The sequence below is a fragment of the Lissotriton vulgaris genome, chromosome 3_1 (assembly GCF_964263255.1).
Source record: "Lissotriton vulgaris chromosome 3_1, aLisVul1.2, whole genome shotgun sequence".
Lineage (NCBI taxonomy): Eukaryota > Metazoa > Chordata > Amphibia > Caudata > Salamandridae > Lissotriton > Lissotriton vulgaris.
Window position 1 is genome coordinate 504,983,206 of NC_141689.1, and position 12,985 is coordinate 504,996,190.

The following is a 12,985-nucleotide window of genomic DNA, read 5'->3' on the forward strand; positions in this document are numbered from 1 at the left end:
CCCTGCCACTACTGGCTTCGGAAAAAGCACGAGGTGTAAATATCTTTCTGATGGAGGATTGGGCCTTATCTAATGAGTTGAAAGTACTCGCAAACTTTCCTAGTTCTTTGACGAAGGGATTGCCGAAAGATCCCAATCCACAGTGGGATTCGCCTCTGTGGTAGGGAGTTCGCCTAACTTCGGGTCAATTTTTATTAGTAAGGACGTATGCCTCTCCATGTATATAGAGCAGTTCTCATTAACTAGGAAATTGATAGCCCTCTGTGCCCAGTTTGACAAAATGTCAGGGGATATCAAGGATCTAGAAGCCTTGGCGTCCTGACCCATGTCCTCAATTTTGGCTAACAGGCCTGTTATGTCCAGCAATTTATCCTGGCACAATCGCCAGGAGTGATCTATGCCTTTTTTCGGGTCCAAAAATTGTGGCCATCTACACGTCTACTGCCAGCGTGAGTGCCACTTTCCCGTCCAAAGCTGGTCTGGGGCTCTCTGCCTACAGGCTGCTCCTACCCTCCTTATTGAGGGTTTTTCACAACTGGGCCGCTACATAGGACGCCACCATGAGGGCCAGAGCCGTTTCAGCTGATCTAGGGTGCAACCGGTCATCTGGGTTTAATCTTGGGTATCCCCGGGGTCAACTGCAGCATCTGCTGGAGTGGATCCAGTCAGCTGCCAAGGTCTGGTGGGTTCACCTTCTGATGTCTGGGGTGACTCCGCCAAGGTGGCTGGATTCCCTGGGAAGTCAGGCGAGTCAGAGGGGGCCCTTGGAGTAGAAGAGAGTTTAGATTTCATGGAAGTCTTTTTCAGGGAGTCAAAAGTATCCCGATCTACCCTGGACTGCTCCTCTTACTTGCGTTTGGACTCTGAGGAGACTGTGGAATGCTGCCCCGGAGATAACTGGGCCAAAGGCCCTGACAAGCCTTCCCTCTGCCCGAGGGGTCATTGGCATTTGACCTGTAATTGCACTATTTTGCTCACCAGAGGAGACACCACGTGAGACACAGCCTTAAAGATGGACACGTCCATCATCTGGCAGAAATGATCATTTATAGGGAGGTAAGTAATCTCCTTCTCCTAGTAGTCATCATACTCTTCCATATTTGAATTAGATCAGTTACTAGCGTAAGACGTAGGGGTTCTCAAGTCAGGGGACTCACTGTAAGTTGTAGTATACTCCACGAAGGGTTAATGGAAAAGGCTCACAGCTTGGGACTACTCCTTCCCTCTGTTTTATTTAGGAAAACTAAACTGCCTGGGCGTGTCCCTTATTTTATTGTTTAAGTAAGTGCGTCTTACCTGTTAAGATGGGAGTTTTGGGCCAGGCAGCGTCTCTGATAATTACAGGGATTTTCTCGAGCACACGCTTAAACAAGCACCTTCCACCGACCAGAGCTTGAGACCGTACGCGCCTCACCAAGCCTTAGCAACGATGATTGATACGTTGGATGTGTGAGTGCCTTTGCCCTCATCGGGTTTTCAGTTCGCAGCTCCCCATGCCTCTGAAGACCGCACCGCTTAGAGCCTCATGGGGATTAGAAGCGGCCAGGAAGGACATTCCCAGAGCTGTGCTGAAAATTAAAGACAGTTAATTAAACACTGGGCGTTAAAGAATGTAAAGCATACCAGAATACACAGATATCACGTCCGAAAACACTCAAGGGGACAAGAATTGAAAGGCATAAACACTTATCTTGATGCAGCTGGAGCAGCGAAGAAAGAGGAGGATAAAGGGTACTTGGGGGACGGTGTAGGAGTGGAACTGCACTGATTGGCTGTTGGACCTTGTTCTATTTCCTGAAGCATCATGGGAGATGAAGTTTTGTTGACTTTTTCTAAGCTTTTAATGTCTGCTGGATGCAATAAATGAAGAAAGGTAAACGCCTAATCATTGCCTCCGGACATAGAATCAAGACTACACAGTCTTGGGTTTAGGCAACCCCGATATTCTATAGCACCAACCGCAGACTTCTAAGCAAAAGATTCGGCCCAGCACGTATTCTTTTACAAATTAAGGATGGTTGGCAAGACGTGAACTAATGCAGATTATCCCTGTCAGATTTTTTAGTGCATTTTAAAATAAGAGGAACGGTAGTTGAAAGGTTATGGAAGTAATCTGAGGGTCAAAGACCATGTGGAGGTCTTATATTTCAGAGAATGAATTTATCTTGTTGAGTCTTAGCTCTTTGATGATTTTGCAAATTGCATAATATTATTTTTTTTAATTTGTATATTAGTATTGTGATCATAAGTAATTGATCAATGGTGCACAGAAATCGAAGAATTTATTGAGGAGTTCTTTTCACGCAATAGAGGTACAGCCCCATTAAACACGACTTGGGATGCATTTAAGGCCACTTTACGGGGGTTCATCACATCTAAAGATATACCAAAATATAAAGCAAGAAAAGAGGAGAAGAACAGATTACAAACAGATCTTATAGAGGCAACCTAAGTACACTACAGGACCAAAACAACACAATCTCTGAGGCTAAGAGTAGGATGAGGGATTTCTATTATGCCCTGGGCGAAACCCACTCTAATTTCTACGCCCAGAGTATGTATGAAGATAGCGAGTATACAGGGAAGCTCCTGGCTTGGCAAACTAAAGAAAAACAGGCTTGCAACAGAATTGATCAACTAACTGACCCAATCACTAAAATACAAGCTAAGACCACAGCCTCAATTGGTGATTGGTTCCTGAAACATTATGAGGGAATCTATCAATCAACAGAAGAGGCCTCATCTGATTTAATAGGGGAGTTTTTATCTCAACTTACAATCCCCAAATTAAACGATGAAGAGAAGGAATGTCTCATCGAGTCCTTCTCAGAATCTGAGTTAGACGAAGCAACTGGCTCCCTCCCTATTGGAAAGGCCAACGGTGACGATGGTCTTCCAATCGAATTTTTTTAAAATTTGAAGGAACTCTTCGTAAAGAACTTTTAATTTTAGTAAATGATTTACTTCAAGGAGGACCCCCCCCCCCGGATTCTTTCCGCTCAGCTGTGGTAGTCAGTATTTTAAAAAAGGGAAAGAATAGTGAGAACATACACTCGTACCGACCTATAAGTCTATTAAATACAGACTATAAAATGTTTACCAAGCTTTTAGCAAATCGATTGAATAAAATAGTGGGAAGTCTGGTAGCCAACGATCAGTGCGGTTTTATTGCAGGTAGGCAGCTCCATACAAATACAAAGTTTGTATAAAGGCACTAGACTTTTTTAAACTAATAAAGTGAAGGCCCAAATCTGGTTTATAGATGCTGAGAAAGCCTTTGATCTAGTGTCCTGGAACTGCCTATTTTCTATTTTACACAGTTTTAATTTCCCGAATGTGTTTATCTCTCTTTTAAAACGACTATATCTGAACTCCAGGGCACAGATTATCATCAATAATTCCAACATCGGTACATGCAAGGTAACTAGAGGCACCTGTCAAGGAATCCCCTGTCTCCAATATTATTCGCATTATTTATTGAACCTCTAGCGATTGCGATTAGAAATATACGAACTGATACAGTCCCGGTAGCTGCTATGACTAATATAAAATTATACGCCGATGATATTGCATTGTTTTTAGATTCCAACCCCCTAAGTCAAGCGAAAATTTTAAAAATATTTTCCGACTTTCAAAAACTAGGGGGATATAAAATTAATGTTAACAAGACTGAAATTATTTTACTAAACTGCACTGTAGACACTTTAATACCAGAATTTAGGCAAATTTATAACCCTTCGCCGAAGAGATATTTGGGAATATTTATTTCGGATAACTTAGACGAGTTGTTCTCACTTAATTATTCACCGTTGCTAAAAAAGGTTGAGTCTCTTCTAGACGCTGGAATCTATTACCCCTGTCCATAATGGGCCGAGCAGCACTGATACGCATGTCGATCCTACCTCTTTTTAATTTCTTGTTTAATGCAGCACCCTGCGTTATTCAGGTCTCCTTCTTTAAAAAGATAGATTCCCTAATATCTTCATTTCTTTGGGCTAAAAAGTCTCCTGACTCGCACTTAGCACTTTATATTTTTCATTTGCACAAGGAGGGCTATCCCTCCCAAACATAAGGGAATACTATTCTGCGTCTTTTGCACACCATAGTTTTAGCTTTTTCTTTCTAGACCCGAACGAGGCAGACAATTTTTTTATTAAGAAGATGCTGTCAGAAGTAAAGATAATTGATCCGATTAGAGTTACCAAAGATCCAAAGAAAATCCGCTACAAGTCCCTCCAATGGATTTTTAGACAGAAAACCCAGTTTTTGAAATCCCATTCAATTCCTAGGATAAGTAACACAACTGATTTGAACAACTTTAACCAGGCGAAGAGGGTTGTATGGCTATAAAAATAATAAATCTTTGGAAAGAAAATGGTTTTGATGAAATAGAAGACTTCCTGGCCGGTAACAGTTGGAAGACATGGGATCAAATTGCCAGCCAGGTGAGCCATTCTCATTCCGTTTTGAAATGGTCCTTTTTTAAGTTGAATCCAATACTCGTAGAGCTGGATATAGGAAATCTTTATTTGAAGGAAAATATCTCTACAGCACTGAACAACAGAACTCAAAAAAAGATGAGCATTTGGATTAAAATATTAAAAGAGGACAGAAGCAGGAATCCTCGAATAAGATTATCGAGAGGGGAAAAAAAGGAGGATATTGAAATTAATCAACAAATTTGTGACAAAATAAATAAATTTAATAAAACAATTTTCTGCGGCGCTAATTTTAAACGCATGCAATTTTATAATAAATGGTTGATTTACAGAACTCCCTCTTATCTCCACAATATCTTTCCTATAGTAGACGATAAATGCTTCCGATATGAGGAAAAAGGGGCCTGGAAACACATAGTCTGGGAATGTCCTAAAATCCAACCACTATGGAGGGAAATTGAAAAACACCTCTCTTTTGAGCTTAAAACTCCCATAATATTCGATGATCTAGTCACTGTTCTAGGCTGCTCAGCGATTAACACCAAATATGACAATTTTTTTTTCATAGCTTCTCTAATAGCTAAATCACTCATATTACAGCTCTGGAAAACCAATCAAGTACCGTCCTTTCAGAAGGCTAAATTAACACGAACACAGGGCAGGGAAAGAAAATACGCGCTTAGATCAGGGGCGCTCAAAAAATATGAAAAGTTCTGGAGTGTTTTTGAACTGTGAAAGATACCTTCATAATCACTGGTCTGCCTATTTGCACTTTTAAGCACTTATGCACTAGACAATTATTTATTGCACTTCATATTTGTGTCATGGATACTTGAACGTTGATTATTTATGTATAAACATATGCCATGTATTGTACTAAAGCTTTTTACCAACTTATTCTGTAATTTTGATCTTGTTTTTATGAACTCTCAATAAAATTAATAAAAAAAAAACAAAAGTAATTGATCAGCTGTATGAATGTAAATCATGATAAGGGAAATCTGGCATTCCAACATGTTTTTCATATTATATTGCACTGAGTAACCTATTCTCACAAAAGTTGTATTTACCAAACATCAGTACAAACAGCTCAGGATTGTGTATACAATCGTGCTCGGGTCCGGAGCAGGAGATATTGACGCTCTGAGGTGTAAGCAAACAATTATGCCCCAGTTGTAGGCACACTGCTTCTGTTTTTGTAAAAATTGTAGCTATATAAGGAAATCTGTGCACGAAAAGCCTGCCTTCCACCATCCTGTGGCTGCTCGGGTCCTGCCTGCCTGCCTGTGCGCGCGGGCCTGAAAAGGCAGATTATGATTAATTCCTTGCTTCTAATAAAGGAATCCGTTTCGGACGGGGATATGCTGCTTCTGAAATGGGATTCAGTGGACGTTGGCCTGTATTCCAGACCGTTTATAATTCTACAGTGATGCCTGGCGCCATTTACTGGAGCGTGACCTTGGGCCGGACCTGCAGTCACCGCCTGGAGTAAAATGAAGCATCGCCGCTGCCTCCCTTCTCCGGTGCAAGTTAAAAATACCGCGCATGGCTTCTCCGCACTTTTGCACATTTGAGCCGGCTTCTTACCCAGCGGATACCCTTAATAAAATGACAACAGTAATTTGGTTTTGTCATTTGAACTGGCACTGGCTACATGGCTCAAAACTACAGTATTAAGGCAGTTGAATGTGTGTCGGGTCTAATTCTTTTTTCCATTTTCCAGAGAACTGCTTTTCCATTAACTTTGGGAAAACACGCTAGCAGATTCATTTAAAATAGTTTCAACTCCACCCTTCGAATAAGAGACTTGGCCCCTGCAGTAAGAAATTAAGATCAAGGGGCGTTTTTTTCATTAGCCTGTCGTTTTGTTATTTGCATTCCGAAGACTGCATTAGGAAACACACCCGTCGCTGCAAGATAACTCATCTCAAGGAGCCTTAAGACACTTAATGCAGCATATGTTAACTATTACAAGATGCCTTGATGGAAGGGTATTAACATTACCGGTAATTGACATAAATATGACAAAGTGTTTTAGGCTTTCTGAGCAAAGCAACACACATTATGTAGGAGAGGCCCCATAATGTAACTGATTAATGAAGGATTGCAGGGCCATCCGCAGCTGATGTTATGAAAAATGAATTCTTTGTTGTCTGCCGACAACCCAGCAACTGCAGCCGGAAGAAACTATTAGCAGGAATCATTATCAATAGCAATATTTTCAAACTCTATTATAGCAATCAGGCAAGAATTTATTCAATAGATTTAGTTCATTTGGTGGTAATTGATAAATAATCAGAATTTATCAATGTGCTTGCACACATTTCACTAACAATCAAGTGAAAGTGGTCCATTTACCACCTGACTTGGTCCAAATTAGGATTAAATTGATGATCAATTAATCTTAGAAGGGGCAGTGTTGTAGGTTTTGCAGGAGCTGCAGTAAAAGTGGCAAATAAATGGAGTAAAGACAGGAGATTAGTGGAATGAACAGAAATGAGCTGAACCGCTACGGTTCGTGGCTAATGAGCGTGCAGCCGGATTGCAAATGGCTGCACTTATAGTGTTGGGATAAAAATAAGGAACGCCGCGATTTACATTACCGGCTTGGGTAAAGGCAAAAATTGGATTATGGCTGACAACAGTCTCCTACAAATAGAAGCATGAAGGATGGGTGTCTGCTGCCAACTCTGGGCGACAGAGCAGCACGGGCATCAGGTGCAAAGTTCTCTAATCCAGAAGAGTGCAGTTTAAGAGAAAATCTCAACTCCAAGGTATTCTCTGAAATGTCATATCTCTGTTTGGCGCTGTTCTTGTACTGTTTATTTAAAAACTGTTCTAATTTGGCTGTGTGAGTTGTGTTATTCAGCATCCGTTTAATTCTTAAAATTGTGGTTTTTAATCGTTCAACTCTTATCAAGTTCAGTATTCCTCACATAGGTACTACCTGTAGCTAGTCTTTACTTACCACAGAAACCTTTGTTATATGTGTAAGTTTCCTTTAATAAACTCGCTCCGGAACTGATTCTTACAATAGTTCGAACAAATGTGTGCCATTGAGGAGATTTTAGTTTTGTACACATGGTGCTTGTGTTTCACTATTTGTTTTATCAATCCGTTTTGAACGGCAATTAAAATATATTCCTGAAAAACTGTACTTATCAGTTAACGTTTTAGAATTTCCATATTTCAAATATCCATTAGTAGGGGAAAAGCGGTAAATGGGGGAGGGGGATTTGATTATTTGCGGGTTGCGGTACTTTCACTGGTTGGAGTCATGGCAGGTAGAGTCAACCATTGATCGTTTGACAGTCACGTCAGCATGTGCTATTCAGTTTTGCTGTTTATGTTGATTTGTATAGCGCACTTATCACCAAGAGGGTATCCAGGCGCTTGATGAAGGTGTGTAGGTTTGTGGTCCCAGGGCTCTGATATGCAGAGCCGGGTCTTCAGCTTCTTGCGGAACTCAAGAAGTGAGGAAGAGGCTTGAATTGTTGAGGGAGGTCGTTCATGCAGTATCTGTAACGCGCCTTTTACTTGCCCCACTCCGATAGCAAGTACTGCATATCAATTAATGGCTACTTATGTTTACAGCGAGGATGTTGTTGTAGATAAATAGTCCAAGGGTAAGCCGAGTGGTAGTTCCAAGTAGTTCCTTTATTAGTTTCAGTTACAGTTGTAGAAGATGAAGGTAGAATGGTAAATAGGATAGAAGTAAAGATGTACAGCAGCCCCACCAGGAGCAGTCTCCCTCTGCTCAGCCTCTCATCCTCCAACTGACGCTCTCCACTAGTCCACACACCAACATTCCATGACATCATACATTAATCTCCTGTCATGCAGGCTGAACAGAGAGAGCATTGATGTGAAGAAAAAAGAGGGGAATTAACCATTACAACAGATGTGTATTAATCTTTCAGTCTTTTTAAATCGCTATAGAAGATCTGAGTGGCAATAATATCAATGGATTTTTTTCTGATGTGGTTTTAAATGTAATGTACAAGCAGCAGCTTGGGATATAATTTAAAGTCATCATATGCCAGACCTGTGTTAGTGTGATTAGCAGTTCGACTAATATATTGTATACCAGTAACAGAAATGGCTCCTCAGCAGAAGGTAATGCTGGGAAGCACGACTTTGTCTCAGTGACAGTGAATAAAGATTCAAACTTCTTATCTGAATGTGTAGCGGGTAATCCTTAAATCTGTTGCTCCTAAACCTTATAAAGGATAACTGACACGGGAAACCTAAAACATCGGTGAACGGGTGTGTGTAATAAGGCCAGCTACTGATGCCTAGTTTAAGAATTGTACTTTAAAGTGTTTGAAAAACCTTTTTTTCCTAACTAGTCAACCTAATTAATGTGAAGGGCTAAAGTAAAGTTTAATGGCAGAAGTCTGTTTGCCTTTGGCAGGATGGTGGGACCATGAAGAGCCTTGTAAACTGTAAATCCCTAGTACAGCACTTACTGTACCAGCTGTGTATGAAGGATTGTGGTAGGACTCTCAAGATAAGATTTGTTTGGGTGTAGGCTTTAAATACGTTCTTGCAACACATTCATTATTAGAAAACGTGCAGCTAGTACCTCATTTGAGATTGTCTAATAAGCCATAAAAGTGTACTAGTTAACCACGTTTTCTTCATGTGCAGCATACCTCAAAGGGCGTCATCACGAGCTACAGTAGACTGTCCTGAGTCTAGATCAGTAACGTTCAGATCACAATTAAGTCAATTAGACATCTTTTCTAACTTGTCAGTGACTCCTTGTGTAAATATTGACAATGTGCTTAGATAAGAGGATGTGAAGAGGAAATTCTGGCAGTTGTCTAATGTATTAAATTTTACGGTTCTGTCGGAATGGGAACGGAGGTGGTCTAGGAAGGGCAGTCTTAGAGCACAGGGTACATGAGCAGAGACTAGCCAATGAAATGAATGGCATTGCCTAATCTCATTATGTATACAATTGTATACACTTAACAATTGGTTAAACCGTCTTCACTCCTCTCTTACCTGCAGTTATTCCCAATTTATATTTGCAGTGGGTCCAATCATTTTGTGAACCTTGCTCCCATGACTGGATACACTAAAAAGGGGTTTCTGATGAAGTCCTTTGAAAATAATGAATGTGTCTCAAAATGGCGGTATGTGGAGTACACATGCATAGCCTTATGATGTATTTCAGTTTATCTTGGTCAGAGGACCCTCCTAGGTCAATGGGATTCTCCAGATGTTCATCAGTAATGTCTCTAAATCCCACCCATTACAACGTCACTTCAAAATAGACCCTGCTTGTATTATTTTGCTCTTTGAGGTGGCTTTCTAGTAGTGTGGGCCTGAAACAGAAGCACAAAATGTTGCTTAAAGTCTTGATGCGATTTTTAGGTTGAAAATAGACACTCGGATAAAAAAATTTAGTACCGTAGAACATTCCTAACGAAATTTAAAATGTGAACATATAAAAATAACCCTGACTATTTCGAAATACACTCTGAATGTAGGTTATGTTACATCCATTTCCAATGTTTTTTTTTATCATTGGCAGATTGGTGAAAGAAAAGGCAATGTATGAAAAAGAAGCAAAACAACAAGAAGAAAAAGTTGAAAAACTGAAAGCTGATGGCGGGGATGAGTACGTCATAAAAAAACAGGTACTATGTATGTAAAGCTGGGTTCAGTGGAAGTGCCTCAAGCATTTTCATCCAGTTCTTTAGATACCCCACAGGTTTGCATGCTAGTCGCCCAACCTCATTTATTTTCAGCGTTTGGGAGTAAATGGGCAGTTTTTGAGTTTTTTGGGAGTTCTACAATAACATTAGTCAGTTTTTAGTCCGCCACTGCTTTTGCAGATCAATATCCCTCTCTGTTTTCGGCAGAGGCCTTCTTTTTGCATCAGGGTTATAATCTCTTCCTGTCCCCCTGCTTCCATTGTCACAGTCCATCTATTCCAGGAGAGGGAGACAAGGTTCGTAAAAGTAGAGCTTGGGAAGATCTGCAGTCCTCCACAGGTAATAACAACTGTCATACTTCAGGACCCATAGTAGGATGGGCCCCGGGACATCAGGAGTGAAATGCTTCAACCATCATGTTTGGGTCCAGTATTTCCACCTTGCCCCGTGGCCCACTGAAAGGGATTCTGACAGCTACTCAGTACATCTAGCAATAGGGCTTAATCTCAACATACCTGGAACTGGCAAAGCCACTAACCAACAGATTGCATTCGTGCATACTATTGTTTGCATGTTTTAACATATTAAAGCCAGACCTGTAGGCCTGGAGAATACTTATTCTTTTTCTTTTTAGGAAGAGAGATTAAGAATAATGTCCCATGTATCCTTATTAGACAGGCTGTATTGTTTTCTGCTTGTTTAATTAGAATGTGCGCCTTTCGGTAGGAGTGTGTTTGTTTCTCTTGCTAAAGCGCACAGAAAACGCACTTGCAAGGAGGATATATTCAGAAATTATTAATTCAAAGAAGAGACTCTTAGAGTAGACCTATAATTAAAGCAATATTACCTTTGGTTTTCCCATTCTTGCTATATTATATGAATGCGTTATTTTTGTGATAGACAAAGCCACTAAATTGAAGGAGTTAAGACCGTGCCAAAGATGCACATCATATGAACCTTCAGAAATATCTAATTATGTTGGGAATCGACAGTAAACATGCTACATTGGTATTTATAGTATCAAATGAAAATCGGAACCATTTGTATTTTTGGATGCATTTTTTTCTTATTCCATGTGTGAGAAAACGACTCCCATAGTGGTTTTTAGCAGGGTTGGACTATTGGGCTACGTATCCTTCTGAATCTGTGACTTCCACTTACATGTAGGTGGATGCCCGAAAGACCTTTGAAGTTGATAGCTGTATTGATGTCCCGAACGCAACTGGGGCTCCTATGGGTAGTGACAAGTTTTTCTACGCTCGTGCTTAACTTGGGCCGTACAGTGAACACCTCTAAAACTTTTATTATAAAATGTGGGGCAGGTCGTACAAAATATAGAGACATATTTAATGATAATAAGGTCGAATTCACCAAAAGGATGTCTTATCCAGGCATTCTTTTTGACCTAAAGGGGACATGGACCAGGCTGTCCAAGCTAGGAAACTACTATTTATGAAAGATACCGCTGCAATAGCTAATTTCTCTAGAAAACTTGGAAGACGACCCTCTGTAGGATTGCTACATATTTACCAGGCAAAATGCGTCTCCACGGCTATGTATGTTGCAGGCTTCTGGGGCTATGCAGATCTTCAGCCCCTACAGTTAGTTCAGAATGCCTTTTTTTAATTTTTGTTGCCAGTCCCAGGCAGTACATCGAAATACATATGCCACGCCGAGCTAGGGATGCCGCTCATATCCGAGTTTATAAAAATACAACCCATCTTATGTGGCACAGGATATGGGCTACTACAAAAACATTTTTAATACGTACATCTTAAATGTCAGCCGCAAGCTACAGCAGGCCTCTAGTATCCCATGGTTAAAATATGTCAAAGATTTTATGAAAGACCTTGGGCACCCTGAATATAATGATGACCCTACTACCATAATCTCGGTTACGGGAAAAACATCTAAAACGTAATTATTTGATGCTCCTTGGGGCAAACCGACTTTCTGCCGAAATACTGAAGTCAACGGTACAGGCAAATCAAATGATGTTAACTACTCATAGCATCGAGCCGTATCTTAAAAACATTCTAGGTGGATACGATAGGATGGTATTGACCCACTTTAAATTGGGGATCTTCCACAGGGTAATTAGTTTTCCTACCATGAACCATTCGTCTAGAACCATGAGTAAGTGCCCATGTGATGATGTCTTGGCAAACAACAATGCATGTTCTTTTAATTTGTAAATTTCCTTCTGTACAAAGAAGGGGGTTGATTTTACCAATTTTACGTTCACTTGGCCTCAGACAATGCCGTCCTCAGTTTTTAGTACTGAAATCTTTGGAGAATGAACATTTTACAAGGTACTTTTCCTCATTTAAAATTATTTTTTGTTAATTAAATGCAGAATTTTTTTTAATATGAATTTCTTATAATATTTTATCTCCTTTGATCAAGCTTGAAGGAAGTTACAGTAGGGCTTTTATTATATTCTATCTTGGATGGTATTTTTTATGATGATTTTAAAGCCGTTTTGATTATAATGCTGTATGACATCTTGTGCTTTTATGATATTCTTGCAAAAATCGAATAAAGCTTTATTGAATTGAAATTGATATGGGCTTAATCACGTGAAATAGCGTGTTCTGGGTGTGTCCCTTACTCTTCCATAAAATATTTTATTTGTGTTTATTTGTAAATAAAACTTTTGTTTAAAACATGCTGCGTGTGGTGCGCTGTTAGTTTGTTAGTGGTGTAATGGTTCCATAGAGAGAGATGAAGGTAGTTTTTGATAAATGTGACAATTCATTAACAGTACACTAATAGTACACTTCATGGAACAATGAGGCAAAGTTATTTGGCTACAATTACTTAACTGTTCAAGTGCCAAAGATAAGCCTAGATGTCCCATCTGGGTGCCAAGAACAGCAG

At 40.1% G+C, this 12,985-nt stretch overlaps 1 protein-coding gene across 1 annotated transcript in view; it reads left to right on the plus strand.

Moving 5' to 3' along the window:
- Positions 1 to 12,985, plus strand: part of TBCA (tubulin folding cofactor A) — a 358,316-nt gene that overhangs the window by 181,901 nt on the left and 163,430 nt on the right. The window contains exon 2 of the mRNA XM_086960748.1: positions 9,982 to 10,087. Coding sequence (XP_086816874.1) covers positions 9,982 to 10,087 — 106 coding nt within the window. The remainder of the gene's footprint in view (positions 1 to 9,981; positions 10,088 to 12,985) is intronic.